The sequence below is a fragment of the Ambystoma mexicanum genome, chromosome 1q (genome assembly GCF_040938575.1).
Source record: "Ambystoma mexicanum isolate Mex_15411 chromosome 1q, UKY_AmexF1_1, whole genome shotgun sequence".
In the NCBI taxonomy this organism is placed as follows: Eukaryota; Metazoa; Chordata; class Amphibia; order Caudata; family Ambystomatidae; genus Ambystoma; species Ambystoma mexicanum.
Window position 1 is genome coordinate 477,366,064 of NC_090922.1, and position 19,170 is coordinate 477,385,233.

The following is a 19,170-nucleotide window of genomic DNA, read 5'->3' on the forward strand; positions in this document are numbered from 1 at the left end:
ATAACAGGAGATGGGAGTAATTATCCCACGCTGGGTCTCAAGAAGTGGGGGGAATGGACTTATTTTATGGAAGTTAATGTGTGTAAATGGTTATTAATTTTCTTATTTTATTTATTTCTATCTGGTCTATTTTCCCCATTTCTGAGAATGTTAAATGGTATTTGTTGGCTAATAATTGTAAAGGTCTAATGAAATGTTACTTCTTTTTTTATTTTGTGAACCAAATACAATAAAAAAAAATAAAAAAAGAGAAGACCTTTCATTGGCACAGGGGATCTGCCCATAACTTTATGGATTGTGAAGTGACATCGAACAGACTTTCAGAGTACTTCATGCTCACATATGTCACTAGAAAACAGCCTTAGTACATTCTTATCTTCAACATTTAATCCTTTAGAAAAAATGGTTCATTCTAAATTAGTACCCGGCGAGAGTCAAGCAGAATGCAACACGCATTCTGATTGGCTCTCGCCGGGTCCTTACCCAGCCGAGAATCCTTCGATTCTCGGCCGGGATTCCAGCTGCCTTGTCCTCGGCAGGGGGCGTGGCAGCCCCTCAGCCAATGAGGAGGCTCGAAGCGGGGCCATCCCCGCTCCGAGCCTCCCCACGGCTCAGAGGCTGCCTCTGCCCCCCGCTGGGGACTCGGGTAAGCTTTTTTTAAATTTTCCTTCCCTCCCTCCTCCCCACCCCACCCCACTTACCTTCTTGCCCCTGCGTCCCTGGTGGGGGACGATGGCAGCCTCCAGCAGTGTGGAGACTCTGTGCCTCCACACCGCTGGAGGCTTCCATCGTCCCCTGGCAGGGACGAAGGTGCGTTTTTTTTCTCCCCCCCCGACCGCCCTCCCAACCCCACTTACCTTCTGCTTCTTTTTTTTTTCAGGAGCGGACACGCTGGGAACACTTGTGTTCCCAGCGTGTCCGCTCCGGAAGGCCGCCATGGAAAGAGAAAACGGACTCCCGTTTTCCCTTTCCCGGCGGCCATTTTCTTGGTCGTTTTTGTTTTTGTTTTTTTCTGTCCCGAAACGCTGCAGCTTTTCGGGACAGAAAAAAATGCTTTTAGTGCCCCGGTCACGCATATAATGCGGGTCGGGGTACTAAAAGCAATATGACCCTCGCGGCGGGGGCATTACCGACTCTGGTAATGCCCCTGGGCCTTCGTTAACTATGGGCCCCGGGGCATTACCTGAGTCGGTAATGCCCCCGCCGCTCGGTTCATATTGCTTAAATATTACCACATGAAGATTGTTATTGACTTCTGAGCAGTCAAAGGGGTGTGAGAGGGCACCACTACAGTAGTGCAAATTGGTTTTGTTTGATTAATCCTTTAAGGAATCCTTCAGAAAACTGATTACTGCACTCTCTCAGCAAGTAATGTACGAAATAAAATCTGATAAAAAATGTGTCAGATCTGGAGGTGTCAAATCGTAGTGCCAACTACTTCAATGTATCCATATAGTAAAAAATTATGAGTAACAATAATACATTAGTTCTTTCTTTCTGTTTGTGTCAATGGTGCTTTATTTTCTTTAAGGAAGTGGCAGAGACTGCAGCCAATGCATTTTGGAATAGAGTCTATCATCAGGGCTGAGTTGGTGGCTCCGGGGAGAGTGGTCTCAAAGACCAATGAAAGAGACTATTGCTGACAGGATTAGGGCCATTAGGACCAGACGATCTGAATCTGTAGGAAATGTTCTTTAATGGATATAATGGTTTGTCCATGATGTTGACATAGGATCAGCAGTTGTGAAATGTACAAATCCTTTCGGACGCTGCAGGGACATCTGGTTTTGTTGATTCTGCAAGTGGGAATGGTGTTCTTCGAATGGCAGTAACTAGGAGAATAGATCCAAAAGAAGCACAGTGATTCTCATTTTGGGTATTTGTTCTGATCCTGGTTACCGTAGTACTCTGGGTACAAAGGGTCCAGAATTTGAGAGTGACATTAAAAGAATACAACGAGGGTGTTGTGGCAATTGTAAACAGTAAACAAAGAGTGTGTGGGTTTTGTGTCTGCTGGGGTCATTTGTATTGATTGTTTGCAATGGAATGTTCTGTTGAAGACAAAGCACGTGCCGAGCATTGAGAAAGCTGTGGTTAATACCTTCACCTGTATAATGTGGTCAACTTTCTATGAGTTTGTTCCTAATGCCAACTGAGATCTGGAGCGGATGCCTAAGGAATTGTGCCAGATGCGCGTATGAGAGCTTTGCACTTCATGTACTGGTCACTGGCAAATTGGGGATGGTGAAAAGAAAGTCAACAGGAGAGAGTGATCAAGGACAGTAGAGGCAATTAGCCTAATCATACGTTTTTTTATTGAATTTGGTCTGTTTAAAACCTTTGCAAAACAGCATAAAATTAATCACTTAAAAGACATATACATAAATAAACATATAACATATTTTATAATCCTAGTTACATTTAAGAAAAAAATACATCATACTTTATAAATCCCAACATTCCAAAACATCATTACATTGAGATAAGCATACATGATAAAAGTGAATAATCGTGAATATTCATCCACAACAAAGGTTCACAAGTTCAAGATTAACAATAAGAGGACTCAAAGCAGTTAGACACAAGACAGCCTGAATGAGTACAACACAGTTATTTATGACTCAACAACTAAAAAATGATATAAAGATGAAATCAGTGCAAGGTTATCACCCCACATTAATCTGGACCAAATTAGATTTCTGGCACGATCTGGTGCAAGGTTTACATCGGGTTTAAATAGCTTATGGGCCTGATTCATGGATTACTTGTGCCAAAAAAAAACAGGATTTGTGCGCCATTCTGCCCGCAAAGCCCCATTGGTTTAAACAGGGATTTGAGGGTAGAATGGCACACAAATCCCGTTTTTTTGGCGTAAATAATCCATGAATCAGGGGCTATGTTTCATAGAGGTAAAATGGGGACACATAAGAACCCAATGTTTTAATGTTTCAACTTGGTCCAGTTGATTACAAAAACAACAGTTTGTAGGGATACCTACAGCCTTAAAAGATGACCAATGGTGGGTCCGTTTCCTCAAGGCAAATTGATTACAACAAACGCACTTTTAAAGTGCTTGCGCTTTATTACATGGAGATTGTTTTAAGTACCTACAAAGTGCTTCCTTCTTACAGGGTAACTGTGCATACTCCTTAAATAGACTATAAGTCCCTACGAGTTCTTCTGCAGTTAGCCAATCTTGTCTAAAGTGTTTTCTTTTCACAGTACTTGGACGATTAATAAGTTCATCTTCACTTGAGTTCAGATATTCACCAAGATCTCATAAACAAATATCCGGTCCGTACAGCAGGATGGGCTCAATCTTCATAAGATAGTATTTCAAAAAGGGAAGCACCGAAAACGCACATAGCCTACAATATAAACATTTCATAAGTGAAAGTAGAGGCCAAAGTTTTTCCAGAAGAGATGCCTTCCACATGCTGATAGATGAGAAATTACTAAGATTGCACCCTAAATATCTAAATTCCAGAACTCAATCAATTCTCTCACATCCAGTAGTCCAATACATTGTTTTTTTGTGAGATTCTGAAAAGACAACAATCTTAGATTTTAGGGAATTAACATGCAAGTTGTTGCCTATGGAATAGTGCAAAAAAAAGGTTTAATTTTACTTGCAGCCCCATAGCAGTCCTGTCACAAAGGATGAGATCATCAGCGAAGGCTAACCAGTGTAGCCTTAGCCTACCAATCTTACTGGTGATATATTTCGGTCATTCCACAAGTCACCAGTTTCACTAAGATATAAGTTAAACAAGGTTGGTGCCAAAGTACATCCTTGATTGACCCCAATGGATGAAGCAATGGATTTAGCAAGAGCACCTTCACAAGACATCGAGGTGCTTTGATGTAACAATACCACAAGCTGTAAAGTTTTTAGGGGAATTTTAAGACTCAAGAGTTTATTCAGAAAACTGCTCTGATCACGCAATCAAACGCAGATGACATATCAAGGGATGCCATATATACTGGACTATATTTGCTATGTTTAACAGTATTCAAAAGATGAGCCAACATAGTAGCATTTAAAGGTTCTCCCATCCTTTTTCTAAAGCCAACTTGAAAGCGTGATAACAGGGCAGATTGTTGCATAAACGCCTCCAAATCCTTAAGCATCTAGAGTGCAAAAACCTTTGATGAAGCATGGGTAAGGGCTATGGGCCTGTAATTTGCAGCCTCAGAGGGGTTACCCTTTTAAAAAATGGGAATAATAAGTGATTGGGTCCATAAATGGAGGATAGCACAGGGGCAACGCACTAGTCTTGGAAGCAAGACCACGCAGAGCAACAGAGGTTCAAATCCCCGATCTGTGCTTAGAAATCAAACTTGGGTATGGTATTAGGCGTGTTATAAAAAACAATTAAATAAATAAATGTTGACGGTATGCAATTTGATTCAAAGATATTATTGAATTGAATTTTTAGGACTGAAGCCTATAGGACGTGATCTTTTTTCAGTATACATGAAGGAATACCATCTGGACCTGCAGCCCTTGCTGGATTTAATTTAAAGATGGCCCATATAATACCCTTCTTCCTCCCAGGGACGTATGACCGGAATAGGAACCCCCTCACAAGGATAAATTACATGAGTAAAGTAAATTTTCTGCAAACTGATACAGATTTCATTATAAATCCTGTTCTGTCCTGAGTGCTATATCTTCAGCCTGGCACACTAGTAAAGCCTGAATGGCAGCAGTAGTCTGTACCGGACAGGCAGGTATGAAGGGGGCAGGAAAGAGGTGTTGGAGGAAGTGGCAGGCCGGAAGGGGGTGTTAAGAGATGAGCAACATGGTACAGAGAAAGATGAGAGAACAGGGGAAAAGGGAAGCTTTCCAAGTGGGCAATGGGTGTCAGCTGGGGAAAGTGGCAGATGAGAATGGAGGTAGATCTCGGTCCTCTTCCTGGTGAGAGTGGTAGATAGGTGTTTGAGAAGGGGTGCAGCCCTGATCGCCTCCCTTTTAAGAGTGCAATCAGTGTGGGACAAGAGCACCGACAAAGCAAGAGGCAGAGAAGCAAAAGACAGCGAGGCAAAGGAGGCCAGCGAGGCAAAAGAGGCGTGGGAGAGACTGGCAAGGGAAACAACAGTGAGGTAAATACATGGAAACCTCAAGGGCTAGACTACCTTTACCATCTCTCCCCTTCCACACCAAGCCCAGCCTCTTCTCCTCCTCTTCCTGCCCACCAAGCCTATTGTTTTCTATACCAAAATATGCAAACTGTTGCAAAACTCCCACATTGCGTAATCAAGTGGATTCTTAACACATGCAGCAACGGCTTTCTATAGACCGGTGAGTACTGATTCTCTGATACATACATGTCTACATTATAATAATCTAATTTAAAAAAGCTATTGGCTACCAATGTTTTCAAATGTGTGCACATTTGTTGTGTATACAAGAAAATAAAAATTGCCACAGTCAATGCAAGTTAATTAATACGATAGGGCGTAGTCTCTCATGTCCTTAGACAGTTGACATTGTATTTGTTTAGTTTTCACTTAGGAGTTGGGTAGGGGTCTCTATTGTCAACAGAGACTGTCATATGGTCACTATATAATTCAGTCCAAACCAAGCGCTGGAATGATCCATTCTCCTTCGCACCTCAGGGATATGATATAACCTACAGGCTTTGGTATGTAAATCATGTACTACCCTCTAACCTGCTCTCTAGCCTCGACTCAAACAAACCCTCTGCTCTGATCCTTCTTGATCTTTGTTCGGCCTTTGACACAGTCAACCACTCCATCCTCATAAACCGTCTCCACGATACCCCAGGCATAACAGACCGCATACTGGCGTGTCTGACCTCCTTCCTTTCAAACAGACCCTCCCAAGTGCAAATGGGTCCTTTTCGCTCCTCCACCTCACTTTCTACCTGTGGCATCCCTCGGGTCTCTATCCTATGGCCATGGCTCCTCAACATCTACATGACCCCTCTGGCCCACTTAATCTCCTCCTTCTCCTCTCATTTTCAGTGTTATTCAAAAGACACACAGCTCTCCTTCAAGCTGCCATCCCCGACCTCCTCCCCCTTCTCTCTCATACATGACTGCCTGACTGCTATCCAAACTTGGTGCTCTGCCAATGATATATGCCTTACTGCCAGTAAGATGGAGATAATTCTCATTGGGACGCCTGCTCGTTGCTGCGCCCCACTCTATGGCCAGCCTTCTTCGGTCCCCTTCCTTCACCCACTTGTGAGGCAAAAAACCTAGGGTTCATCTTTGACTCATCTCTCTCTTTCCCTCCACACATCACGGACCTTAGCAAGAAGTTCAACTTTCAGCTCCACCTCCACAGGGGCATTCTACCTTTCCTCACCTTCCCCCAGAAGCTTAACCTCTTCAGAGCACTGGTTCTCTCTAGGCTGGACTACTGCAACAGCCTCTTCCTCAATCTACTTCTTTCCTCCCTTTGCCTCTTTCAACCAATACAGAATAGGACTGTGAGACGTATCCTTGGCCTCAAGCCCAGGGACCACATCTTTCCAGCTCTAATATCTCTCCACTGGGTCCCGGTGACCACAAGGATCAAATTCAAAACCCTATACATCATCCACCAGGCTCTCTGGGGCCTGGGACCTCTCTACATCCAGCTTTGCCTCCCTAAATACCTCCCTGCCAGAGTCCTTCGGTCCTCTGTCTCCAACTCTCTACAGGTCAAACTTTCTCCAAGCAGGGAGTGGGCAGTACATCCCTCTCCTTGGTTGGTTCCTCCCTCTGGAACAGCCTCTCTACCCCTCTCAGACTTGAGCTGGATTTTCTTAAATTGCGGAAACTTCTCAACACTTTCCTTTTCCTCCCCTTTCCCCCTTGTGTGCTAAATGTTCCCTCTGTCACTGTGACTGCGGCCTGGTCCCTTCAGAGACATACAGGGGCTAGATCAGCCCCCCAGAAAGTCCCGTAAATTAATACAAATAAATACCCAAGCGGTCCACAGACCTGGAATATCTATAATATTTACATTTCTCCAATAAGTGTAGTTGCTTCTCCCCGTTCCCTGGCGCCCATCTTTTTTGTTTACTTTTTAGTCCCTTTTCCTCGTTGCCTGGTGGACATCTTTTTTGTTTACTTTTTTTAAACAGCCGCCATGGAAAGGGAGAAGGGACAACGTGTACGTCCCTTGTCGCCGTTCCAAGGCGGCCATCTTTTTTTAAAACTTTTTTATTCATTTTTCAATGGCCACCATGGAAAGGGAGAAGGTACTATGTACAGTCCCTTCTCCCCATTCTGTGGAGGCCTTTTTCTTTTTTTGTCAGTTGTGGAACGCCAAAGGCATCACGCAGCTCTAAAGAAAAGTAACTATTAGTGCCCTGGTCTAACAGGCCGGGCATTACTAGCAATAAACCCCTCACGGGTGGGCATTATCAACTCTGGTAATGCCCCCCACCCCCAGGCCAAGGGCTTGTTGCTTACATTATTGCTGAGGCATCTCCAGCTGAACCTGTCACCAGTAGGAGAAGTGGACATTTAGTATTATGTCAACCCTGCTTGGTCGACGTTGGGCCGGTGCTATCACTAGGCAAGGTTAAGCGCTTGCCTATATGTGGACATGTTAGAGTGCCAAAATGCTTCTTTAACACCTCCACACTAATTGTATACTAACTGCCTTGCCTGTGAGAGCACCGGCCCAGACTGTCTGCAGGCTGAGGCTGGCTGCAGGAGCACCGGACCAGGTGGCGCCGCCGCGCTGCTAAGGTTGGGGTCAGGTCAGGAGTGGCATGGGCGTGACAGCACTGGAATGGTCAGGCACCTGTGAATTTGACCTCCACGTGGCAGGCCATTAACGAAGCACCACACGATACGTGCCCCCTTGAGTCTCGACCGATCGTCATGATGGTCATGGAGTGAGTCTATCAGGAAATGCTGCAGTGCACTGTGCAGCCTGGCTGAGCCCCCTGCCCTGAGCCTGTTAACTTATTGGCCCACAGTCCAGACCGTCCATTAGACGTGGTGGCCTGCGCACCCTGGCTGGAGGCCGGCAGCAGCCTTTTGCTGTGCGGTGCACCAGGCCAGTGAGTACCTGTCGCGTAGGCCGCCCATCCTGGATGCGGCAGCCCATGCTCTGCTGTGAGAGTGGCCCGGTGGTTGGGCCCTGCCTGTACTGGAGCCTGTGCTGAGAACAGTCCGCCCGATCGCAAGCAGGTGAGGACTCCACACTAATTGTATACTGCCTTTCCTTGATAGGATCAACCCTGCTTCCCTCGCACACTCCCTCATTCTCTTCGAATCCCCCTAGCAGGAACTGGAACCTGCGTTAACATGTGTGCTCTGCTATACTGTGCGTGCAACACCAGGAGACTGACACTGTGCAGATTGCATGCTCGTGTGTGCCCTGTGTCTCCTTCACACTCCACTACACGAACGTCAGTGTGTCCCCTGCAAACACCTTTAAAACATAGTTCGGGTTGCACCCCCATTTCTACCCTTAATCTAAATGAACTCACTATAACAGAGGAAAATGGCACAGAGTGTAGGCAGAGGTGAGTGCGTGCAATATATTATGCATTAACTTAGCTCACTTTGTTAACACGCCTGCTGTAGACGCCCCGACTGTGTCCAGTGCAAACCCTTACAGTCAATGGCACTAATGCAAGCAGGGCCTACTCCACCTTACAACCTTCCAAGATCAATCAATAACATGGCTACCATTTCCTTCCTTGGGGCAGCATTTGTTCTTGACAGAACCAGGACCACGAATAATGTAGCCAGTCCCCCACACTACCCATTTGGGGATTCGGAATATAGCTTTTCAATGCATCCAGGGGAGCTGGCGGCAAGACATTCACGGAATGCCCCACGTTGAAATAAATACGGGATGCTTACAGAGACCCTAGAATGCAGGTAATCCCAGTGTCCCTGCAGTTCACGGAGACTTCCTGTTTCTCAATGTTTTAGCGATTACATCAAATGCAAGGAACATGTGCGGGCCGAGTTGCCCCATCTGCCTTCGTGGGACACTTGTGCCCAGTTGAGCTTGCAATCCATTGACTACCTAAGGCCATGCTAATCCCTATGCTAGCCATTCCCACCTACTTCCTGCCCAAAACCCATCCACTCCTGGGATGTCTTTGAGCTCGCATTACTCAAGCCAATAGCCCCATATCCCACAGGGTCATCTCAGAGTACGCCCTCGGCCCCATCAGTCAGGCTGCACCAATGGTAAAAAATGTTTTGAGTAACTGCCGTTCATTATTGCTCGGTCACAGCTCTGCTCAAGTAGGTCACTTTGAAATACAGTTGTTGCTTAAAAAAGAAAAAAGGGAGTTGGGGGCTGTGAGGTGTGCTGGCTCATCACACTTCCTTTAGTACTGGAGTGCAAGGTAACCTATTTAAGGGAACATCATGACACTAATTTATTTATTTTTACTTATTTTATTGTTCATTTATACAGCGCTTATAAACATGTGGAGTGCTTCAAAGCGCTTCAAGGCGGGAAGGGAACTCATTATTCACTCTTAGGCCTTGAAGTTTCCGAGTGATTGACAGAAAAACTAGAATACTTGTCCTGACAGCATTTCACCTAGTGCAAGTGCATGAAGTGTTACAGTATCGACCAAGCAAGTGAGAAGGGACACAAATCGGAGAGGACAGGACAGTATGCAATGATTATCATGAATACCAAAATTACTAATACCATCATAACGAAACTAAAATAACAAATTCCAAAATATTGAATTCGGAAAAAAACTAAAAAAAGGGGTTTGGGAGGGGGGATAGTGGTTTTGGGGATGGGGGGGAAATATTAAGAACAAATAAATGGGGGGGTTGGGCAGAACCCCCTCAAAAACAACGATAAAGGAATTTGTTATTTGGGAATCCGTTATTATGGTGTTTCGCTAATATGGTATTAGTCCTGGTACATTTAGGTCATGCATGCGTACAGACGGAGGAGCGAGGAAGGGAGGTCTGTGGGGAACAAATGAGTCCAGTCCAGCAGGACCATGGGTTAAGTGCAGAGAGGTTGCCCAGCTCATGGAACGTGATCTGAAAGTGCAGTAATGCTGAACCTAGTGCAGTGGCCCGGAAGCAAGTGCAAAAGACTGGCGGGGTGCCTGGGACCTGTAAGGCCCTGGAGGTGAACCAGGCAACCTGTCAGCAAAACTGAATAGAGTTAGGGAGGAGAAGGAGGGTGGAGAGAAAAATAATGGAGGTTAGCAGGGGAGAGGGAGAGAGAAGGAGGAAGAGAAGAGGAAGATCTTGTGGAGTTTACGGAAATTAAGGTGCTCCGGCTCAAGACAAAGAGGCAGGGAGGATGTTCAAGAGGGTGGCACCTGCAGAGGACAGAGATCTACCCCCAAATCTCTGTTTGTGAAAGCGGCTCACCCGCAGAGAGTTGGAGGAGGACGAGTTGAGGACTCTAGAGGGAGAGTATTTAGGAAGAGAGCGTTGTAGAAAGTGCAGGTCCCGGCCCCAGAAAGCCTTGTGGGTTATGCAGAGGGTCTTGAACTTGATCCTTGCAGCCACGGGGAGCCAGAGGAGGGATTTCAGCGCCAGAGAAGTGGTCCATGAGCTTGAGGCCAGGGATAAGTCTTGTGGTTCTGTTCTGTATGGGTTGTAGAGGACAGAGAGTAGAGGTAGGAAGATTGAGAAAGAGACTGTTGCAATAGTCCAGCCTAGAAAGAATCAGGGCTTGCGAGGTGGTGAGTCTCGGGGGGAAAGTGAGAAAAGGCAGTTTGTAGTGGGGCTTTTTGGAGATGTCTGAGATGTGAGAGGAGAAGGAGAGATGACCCCTAGATTTTTTTGCATCATTGGTAGGTGAGGGCGCAGGGCCTACTGAGGTCGGCCAGTGTGAGAGTTGGAAAGCGCGAGCAGGGGTCCCAATGAGTACTATCTCTGTCTTACTGGCATTCAGGCAAAGATCGTTAGCAGCAAACCAAGACTGACCTGCAGATAGAAAGTCAGGAATGAGCGAGGAGGAGGAAGAGGCGAGCATAGCCTGAAAGAGAGCTGAGTGTCATCCGCATAACACTGAAAGTTAGAGGTAAAGGTAGAGATCCTGTGAGCCAAGGGGGCCATGTAGATATTGAAAAACCAGTGGGATAGGTTAGATCCCTGGGGGACACCACAAGTAGAGAGAGTAATAGAGGAGAGAAAGGACCCAAGTTCCACTTGGGAGGGCCGGTCAGAGAGAAAGGAGGTGAGCCACGCCAGGGCCTGATCTGTGGTGCCCAGGGTATCACCGAGACGGGTGATCTGGATGTTGTGGTTTACTATTTCGAAAGCAGAAGAGAGGTCGAGAAGAATGAGGACAGAGGGAGCGTTAGAGTCCAGATTTGAGAGCAGGTCTTCGCAGGTGTTCAGAAGAGCAGTTCCCGTGCCTCTGGATGCTCTAAAGCCAGACTGATGGTCATGGAGACTAACAACTGATTCAGTGTGTAGGGTAAGTTGAGTGATAGCAAAACACAAGAAAGCCAGACTGTGTTTAGTTTACTTTATCAGCCAGCACCAGTAATCAATACAAGCAAAGCCTGCTGTGTGAATCACTGTGTACAATAAGTGTCACACTTACATGAACGGTTCATGCACTGTGAAAGAGTCCCTTTGAATAATAACCCTGCACCAGCGATTAGCTCTCGGTTGCTGTTCCTGGCTATCTCTCAACCTATCACCCGCTGCAAGCATGTGTGCAGCTGACACACAACTGCATCCGAGAGCCTTCACAAGACAGCCAGGCTGCCTGGATACAGTGTACCAGCAACATGCTAGTGCTCTTGCAGTTTAATGTGAAGAAAGTGCATTGGAATCCATACACAGCAGAAGACGTGAGCAATGTGTTAGGTAAATATAATGGGTTGCAGCAATCAGTAACAAAATAGTGACGGTTGGTTGAGAACGGTTATGACCCAGAAAGATTGTGGTGGGGCCGCCAATCTGACAGTTTGCCTAGGGTGGTAAAATTCCTTGCACCGGCCCGCGTTAATCCTACATAATACAACCTCTTCCAAAGGCATGGTCCAGATCTAATGAGAGCAGAAGTGCATCACAGAGGGGAACAAGTAGGGTAAAGGCTGAGGAAAGACATATTAGTCAAAGGTAGCCTTCTTTTCTATCAGAGATCACAATGGGCTAGCATATATGACACCTACACATTGAAGCAAGCAAGCAGCCTTATATTTCCAACAGGTTTGTTGTCTGGTTATTGTGGGAAACAGGAAGGGCAATACCGCTGCATCATTATGGGGCATGCCACTGTTGGTTGATGCGGCTTGATACTCACCAAGGTAGAAAAGCTCAGAGATGGTGGCGCAGGTGGAGTTACTGCAGGGTACTGCAAAGGGATTGTTGCAGGTCTCCTGGTTTTTCGCAAGACAGTTGTTACACCACAGCATGCTTCCACCTACTGACACTGGGAGCAATGAGGAGAAAAGCAGACCCTTAAACTCGGTTTGAAGTAGGTGCACATGATGTCATATCACGATGTTGCTTTTCTTATTGTCCCTGTTGTGTGAGTCATTTTGGTTTAGTGCAGGTAATTAATCATTTGCTCCGGTTCCCCTGAACAACATCAACAATTCTTCACCGCCTTTCTTCTGCAGTGAACAGCAGCGGAATTGCCCATGAAATCTCTATCACATGTCCTCCTTGCCAGAGCGTGCAGGAAGCAGTCTCTTTTCCCTGTTTGAACCACCTGTGGGCTTGTTTTTATTGTCTACTCTAGATGGGCCACTCTGAAACCTCTCACACTGTGCTACGCATTTGTTTTTTTTTTTTTTAAATAAATCTATAATAATAAGAAATATGATTGAACAGTTTGAAGCATCTTTTGTGACATTCAACTCCAAATGAATGGACTGAAAACAAAAAGTTATACCTGTGCTCCAAATGTTATGAAATTAGGTGAATAAGGACGGGGGGAGAGAGTTTTCAAGATCTGCACGTGGAATGCTGCACGTGGAAGGATACATACAAAAAAGGCGTTTTTTAGACGTATTTGGAGTGGCCCTGCAGGAAAAAATCGATGTGGGTGTTTCCCCCTTAATTCTGCCTTGGAACTACTCCCCCACCGGCTCTCCACCGCCTGCCCCCACTTTTCTCCTGCATTGGCGGCAATTTCTTCTTTTTAGGGGGATTCATCACACTGAACCCCCCTTTCGCTGCCCTACCCCATTCTTCCCCCTCCAAACATTGCCCCAGCCCCCCAGATAGACCCAAACAGACTCAATCATACATACACCCATCCCCACCACAAACACTGTGCCACCACCCATCTTAACCACTTTTGGGGCCCTGGGCATGAACATCTTTGGGGGCCCACCTCCACCAAACCAAAGGATTTAACTGATCAAGAATATCTGGTCACACCCCTCCACCCCCTCCTGGCGATCACAACCTATAGGTTGATATGCTGATTTGCATAATCCAAAATAAGCATGTTTACTGCCTTTAAGTCCCCTTACCCTCTTCATTCTTGCTCTAATTAGAATGATAATCAAATAGAATTGGAAGGCCCACATTAGCAGTCTATGAGGAGGTTACTTCTTTTCTAGTATAGATACAGGTTACTTTTTATCAGTAGCATCCAGGAAGATATGCAGCCTGCAGTATTAATGCAGGACCGTATGTAAAAGATACATGTAACCCAGAATAGACCGAGTACTCACATATGCTGCCTCACAGAATGCAAAAGTGCTCTAGCATGGATAGAGGAGAACAACTGGAACTAAGGAGACATTTACACATAACATAGCATGGATAGTGGATGCAGGTTAGAAGCTACCAGGAAGGTGTCTGAATCCAGGCAGACTGAGGTAAGAAGTGGGATATGGTTTTCAAATAGTGTTGCCATTAGAGATCAAAGGAACAAGTGGCTGTGGTGTGCAACATAACAATGCTCACTATTATAGTGGAAGCAACACTATAGCCAGTGAAACCATGAATTAGGCTTTAGGTATCAAGATCATACCCCGAGAAGGAAATCACTCTTAAGGGCTGACAATTTTGAAAGGTTAGGCAATGCATGATGAGTTGCCTAGGATCCCACATTGGTTAAGGGGCGGATTTGTGCCAACTATGCAATTTCTGCATTTGAACACTTTCTTTCCCAGTTCTTATCATGAACTAAAACAATGTCATTTTATGAAACTGACTTGGAAAGTACACAAATCACATTATCAAACATGACCATTTTTAAAAACAAAATATTATAGAAGGGTGTTACGCAAAATGGGAATGATTCTAGCTTCATTCTCTCCGTCATCGAGGGAAGTGTATGAGTACCATTATACCAATCAGTGTGATTTAACACATTTAAGGTGGGTTTTTCTTTCATATTTTAAAGCCTTAAATACTTCCAAAACAATAACTGTGGCATTGTCATTCATAAACAGGCATAACAACCTTTCACTTTTACAAAAAAGCAAACAGTTTTTGGTGTCAAACGAGCAGACCTTAAAATATTCCTGCCCGAGGCCTGCAACACTTGGTCCACTCTCTTCCAGTCAAATGGCCTACATAAGAAGAAAGATCAAGTAATGAACAATGCTACTGCATGCAAGAAGGCAAACCTCACAGACGACAGCACAGTAATGTAAGAGATATTAGATGATTTGACGAAAATCACTGTATCGTCTGCTGAAAAAGCCAGAATTGAAGCATGTACGGTTTTGTTCCACAGTCGTGAAATTGGATACTTATTCATACGTATTCACCTCTTGGACTAACAGTTTATGCTCATCATTGGAGGTGATTGCCCAGGTTTTACAACACCCCATCTGAACAAAACAAATTCTAGACCTTCAATATACAGATGACATGTTAGTTTATAGAAGCCTCTATTGGGTGCAGGTACATTGCTGATAATAGAACCTCTTGTGCTATAAAACCAAGCATATATGTGGGCAGTTTTATAAACTTCAAACATAGTAGAGGCTCAGCCAGCTTTGCTGGAATGTTCTATTCTAATCTTGAATATGACTACATATATCTGCAATGAGTGCTTAACACACTGAGCTAACTTCTTAACAATTGTGGCATTCAATTTATCAATATGCATTTCAACTTAAGGTATTGCACGTTATCAACATAATTCCCACAGGACGGAACGAATTCTACAGAGTTGTGCTGTTGGGAACACACAAACTGGTGGAAGGGATGGGTTGCGAATGTGGGAGCCAGTGGGTGGCAGGGGATGGTGTGTGGGTGTCTTAACCAACTCTCTCTCTCTTGCTGGTGGCAACAAAGAACTAACTAGTCTTCTCAGTGGTAGTCCAAAAATGCTCCCATGTCTCTTTATAAATCACTCTCCGCCTCTCAGCTCATATGTAACTCCTAATGCTCAGTTCCCATTCTGGTTATGTGCTGAAAGGAGACGATGCTCATTTGCAAAACTACACAAGATGGCATTCATTCTGCAGTGAAGAGGGTGCGATCAGAATGTTAGCAGCACAGAGGCCCCAGGAAGAAAAGCTCATCCAATACGATAACATTGCTGCCATGGATGATGAATGCAGGGTCCCATCTCGGGAGGATAGCTCAGCGGCAACGTGCTCACCTTGAAAGCAAGACAACATGGAGCAACACAGGTTCGATCCCCGGGTCCGCACTTAGAACGCGTCATAAATAACCAATCATTATCGTACTGGCTGTTTAGATGTAGCAGCACAACCGGGATTGTCAAATTAAGCTTTATTAATAAGTGTTTTTATTCTACTCATTTGATCAATCTCAGAAAGCTGTAAGAATGCAGAAACTCTCAAGGGATTGGAACCAGTAATCCACAGATTACACCTAGCGTTCTGTAAAATGTGCTCAACCCGTTGAACCACTGTGACTGCCAGAGGCGTTGGCTAAGGGGGCTATAGCCCCAGGTCTTTTGGTTGTAGCCCCAGATAGAATCTCAGGAGCTACAACCAAAAGGCTAACTAGCCCCCAGTCACGACAGTCCGACATCAGCGTAGCCCGGGTCTTTTCCAGACCTAGCAACACCCCTGTTGACTACACATGGAAACAAAACAGATTCTTGTCAGGGTACATCCAGGTGAAAATAGCTGTCAATATATTAAACATGTCGAATATGGTGGTTTAAGAAACACTAAGGCCCGTATTCAGAGAACGTTTTCCAATAGAGTTCTGCCATTGCCATAAAACGCTTCTGTGGGTTAGGCCCTAAAGTGGGGATGGGTAAGGGTGGGCTCCAACACTAGGGCTCCTGATGTATTGTAGATAACGTTGTGGGGGCATGCAGGCCCAGTGGCACCCACCATCATAGTTCAAGATCTATGGTAAGGCTGCCCCTTATGGCCAAACAGTCACGTGTATACACGGAGGACTTACACCAGTAACAGATGTCAAAGGTAGCCCTGAAGAGGGAGCGAGGCTGACACTCACCTGTAGCGAACAGTGCTGCAGTGATGGCACAGACCGCGGCAGGAGCTACCCTCATGGTTTCAGATGGAGGCTGCTGCTTGGGGTCCAGTCCTCTGAGCCTGCGTGTCGCCTCGTGTCTCAATAGCTGTCTAGTCCCCTGACGTGTTACTCATGCATTATACTGAGACGGTTGCAACGTATATGGAAAAAAAAAACCTTTGACTTGGCACCACCCGACATGGCTGGAAGGCGTTGAAAACGTTCGTCTCACTGATTGGAGGCTTTCGGAAAGTCAACAAAGAAAAGTCAGATGGAAGCAACCCAAGATACTGGAAGAAGGAAGTTTATTAAAATGCCATTGTTTTAAGTTCTAAAATGTATGTAATGCTGCAGACAGGAAATAACTGTCTTGGAAACATCTTAACAAGTCCATCTCATCCTTGAGAAAGGACACATTTTCAGCAATGTGTTTGGTAATGAAACCTTCATATACGCTTTCCGATTGGTGCTGAAGTTAATGCCACTTATACATCAGTCTTGTATTGGCCAAAAGGTCTAATGCAGTTTAAAACACAGCTGTGGGTTGCAAGTCTTTGCCATTATGTTGGCTAGCGGCACAGGGATGCAGACACATCTGGAATGTTGGCTTTTGGCCTCATTGGATCAGAGGGGTGTATTTATGAAACTGCAGCCCAATCGTCTCATTACATAAACAGGTGAACATGGAAAGAGACCCCCGGATGCTCACTTTATGTCATCACCCAATGCAATGATAGATATTTAGTTCCCCCCAGGATTTACTTTGGTAAAGGCCATAGACAGTACCTAAGGCACTGGACCACAGCTCACCCTTGTGCGGCTTATGATTTTTTCCTCCCAAATTGATGCCATTGGGTGCCTTTTGGGAAATGCTGTCAGTGCGAACTGACCTTGGCAGACAAGATTTCCCAAAGTACAAACGTCACCGACTGAGGTTGATTTTTTGGTGACTTTGCCAGTGTCACAAAATAAACCCTCCCCGGTAATAAAATCTCCCCGGGGAGAATGTATTCTGAAATGGAATCTCCCCCTGTGAAATAAATGCCCCCCCATTTCGTGACACCGGCAGCGAAATTCAGTCACAGAGTAAAAGGTAAGAAGATAGGCTGACTCTTACCTCATCTCTGATGAGGCTGCTCAAAGTGACTTTACTTTCATATTGTGTGCTAAAACAAAGCCGGCAAATGCTGCATAGATTTTGAGAGGTGTTTGTTTGTTTTGTTTATGTTGCATAAAGTACTAGCACAAATATTGGTTTTAAAAATATGCCTATGCATTTAATACGAGACCCCTACATTATCAGTCATGACATCAGTCTAATTTGTCATCTATGTTCCATGGATGAACCCAGAACATCAACCATGCGTTCTTGCCATTCACTCTTGTAGCTGCACAGTGCAGTATTTTATGCCTGGAAAGGGTCTTTCACTTCCTTTCCTGTGCGAGATATGGTGCCTGTGACAATCAGTGACGTTTGATGGTTTTGCCTCTGTCTGGGCATTCTATAGTTTGCTCTGCAAGCTTTGTATAGTGTCCATTTCTCTCCACAGAGGAGGTGCGCATATATTGTGAACATGTTCTCTGTCTCCAATCCAAGGACACAATGCACTGCTTTCTCAGGCTATAACATTGCCCAGAGCTGAGTATCCAGGGCCATATGCCTCGCTTGAACTGGAAATGTATAGTGAACTTTAGTAAATGTGAATCTACAACTATAAAAAGTGTCTTTTCTCAGTGTATTAGTCATTCTGCATGTCTCTGGACCTGCCCTTTTGATGACATACACAAAGTTCACAAATGTTGATTGCATAACATAGAAGCTGGTGAGGTTGCTCAGAAGGTCATTTGCCCACAGTTGGGCTATGACTCCTATCTGTAAGTGACATTTTTAATGGCAATGTTACAACTTATTTCGAAACACATCTCTTCATATTTCTGTCTGCTTACCATATCACTGGTAAGATAGGTCAGTTTGTTAACTGCTTACTGCTGTAAGCTCACAGTGACTCCCAGCAAGACACCTTTTGTCTTTCTTCCACCTAAGGTCTCTAAATGAGTACTCATTTTAGATGGTGAATAATAATGCTTGTATATAAAAGCATTCTACATAAATAATAGATTATTATTATCATAACGCATCTCAGCGCTGAAGAAAAGTCAGTGGCCCTCATTACAAGTCAGGCGCTGGACCATGGTGCTATCAGCACCATGGTCCATGCCGGATTCCGCCATGGTGGATGGCGGAATTACCGCCCCATTCCAAGGTTGGCGGGGCGGTAATTCCCCATTCACCATTTGCCCTTCCCCATTCCCATTATTGCCCCATAGGGCATAATGGGGATGGGGAAGGCGCTAATTACGGCACCGTAAATTACGGTGCTGTAATTAGCACCAAGGTCGCTTAGTGCCTTGAACTTTAACGCCTGCAAAAAGCAGGCGGTAAAGTATGAATCAGGCGTTAAGGGTTAACGGCGCCGACGGAGCCGTTAAACCCTTAACGCCTGACTTGTAATGAGGGCCAGTGTATCTATTTTAGCAATGTAGTGAGTTTCCTAGAGGGCGAGGGTGCTGGCATCCCTTTCTAGGGCATCAACACTGTGTACTCCTCAAAAGGAAATGCCCTCAGAACGTATGTATTTCCTGGTCAAGTACTTGCGTGGAACATGTGCAATCATGCATGATCGCTATCTTTCATGTCTTCTATGTGTTGCTGCACATGTTTGTCTTAGACCATTACTGCCAGTAGCACACAGATGTCAGACCGAAGGGTCAAACTGGGACAACAAATAGACCACATTTGTAAATCAC

At 45.1% G+C, this 19,170-nt stretch overlaps 1 protein-coding gene across 6 annotated transcripts in view; it reads right to left on the reverse strand.

Moving 5' to 3' along the window:
* Positions 1-19,170, reverse strand: part of LOC138521546 (uncharacterized) — a 349,602-nt gene that overhangs the window by 80,885 nt on the left and 249,547 nt on the right. For 3 of the 6 annotated variants that reach the window (XM_069634500.1, XM_069634509.1, XM_069634492.1), the window contains 2 exons: positions 14,406-14,465; positions 12,236-12,364 (listed from right to left, as the gene is read on the reverse strand). In XM_069634500.1, the coding sequence (XP_069490601.1) occupies positions 12,236-12,347 (112 nt within the window). In that variant the 5' untranslated portion in view covers positions 12,348-12,364; positions 14,406-14,465. Of the gene's footprint in view, positions 1-12,235; positions 12,365-14,405; positions 14,466-16,344; positions 16,494-19,170 lie in introns of those variants that run through there. The other 3 variants (XM_069634484.1, XM_069634474.1, XM_069634517.1) reach the window with 3 other exon arrangements.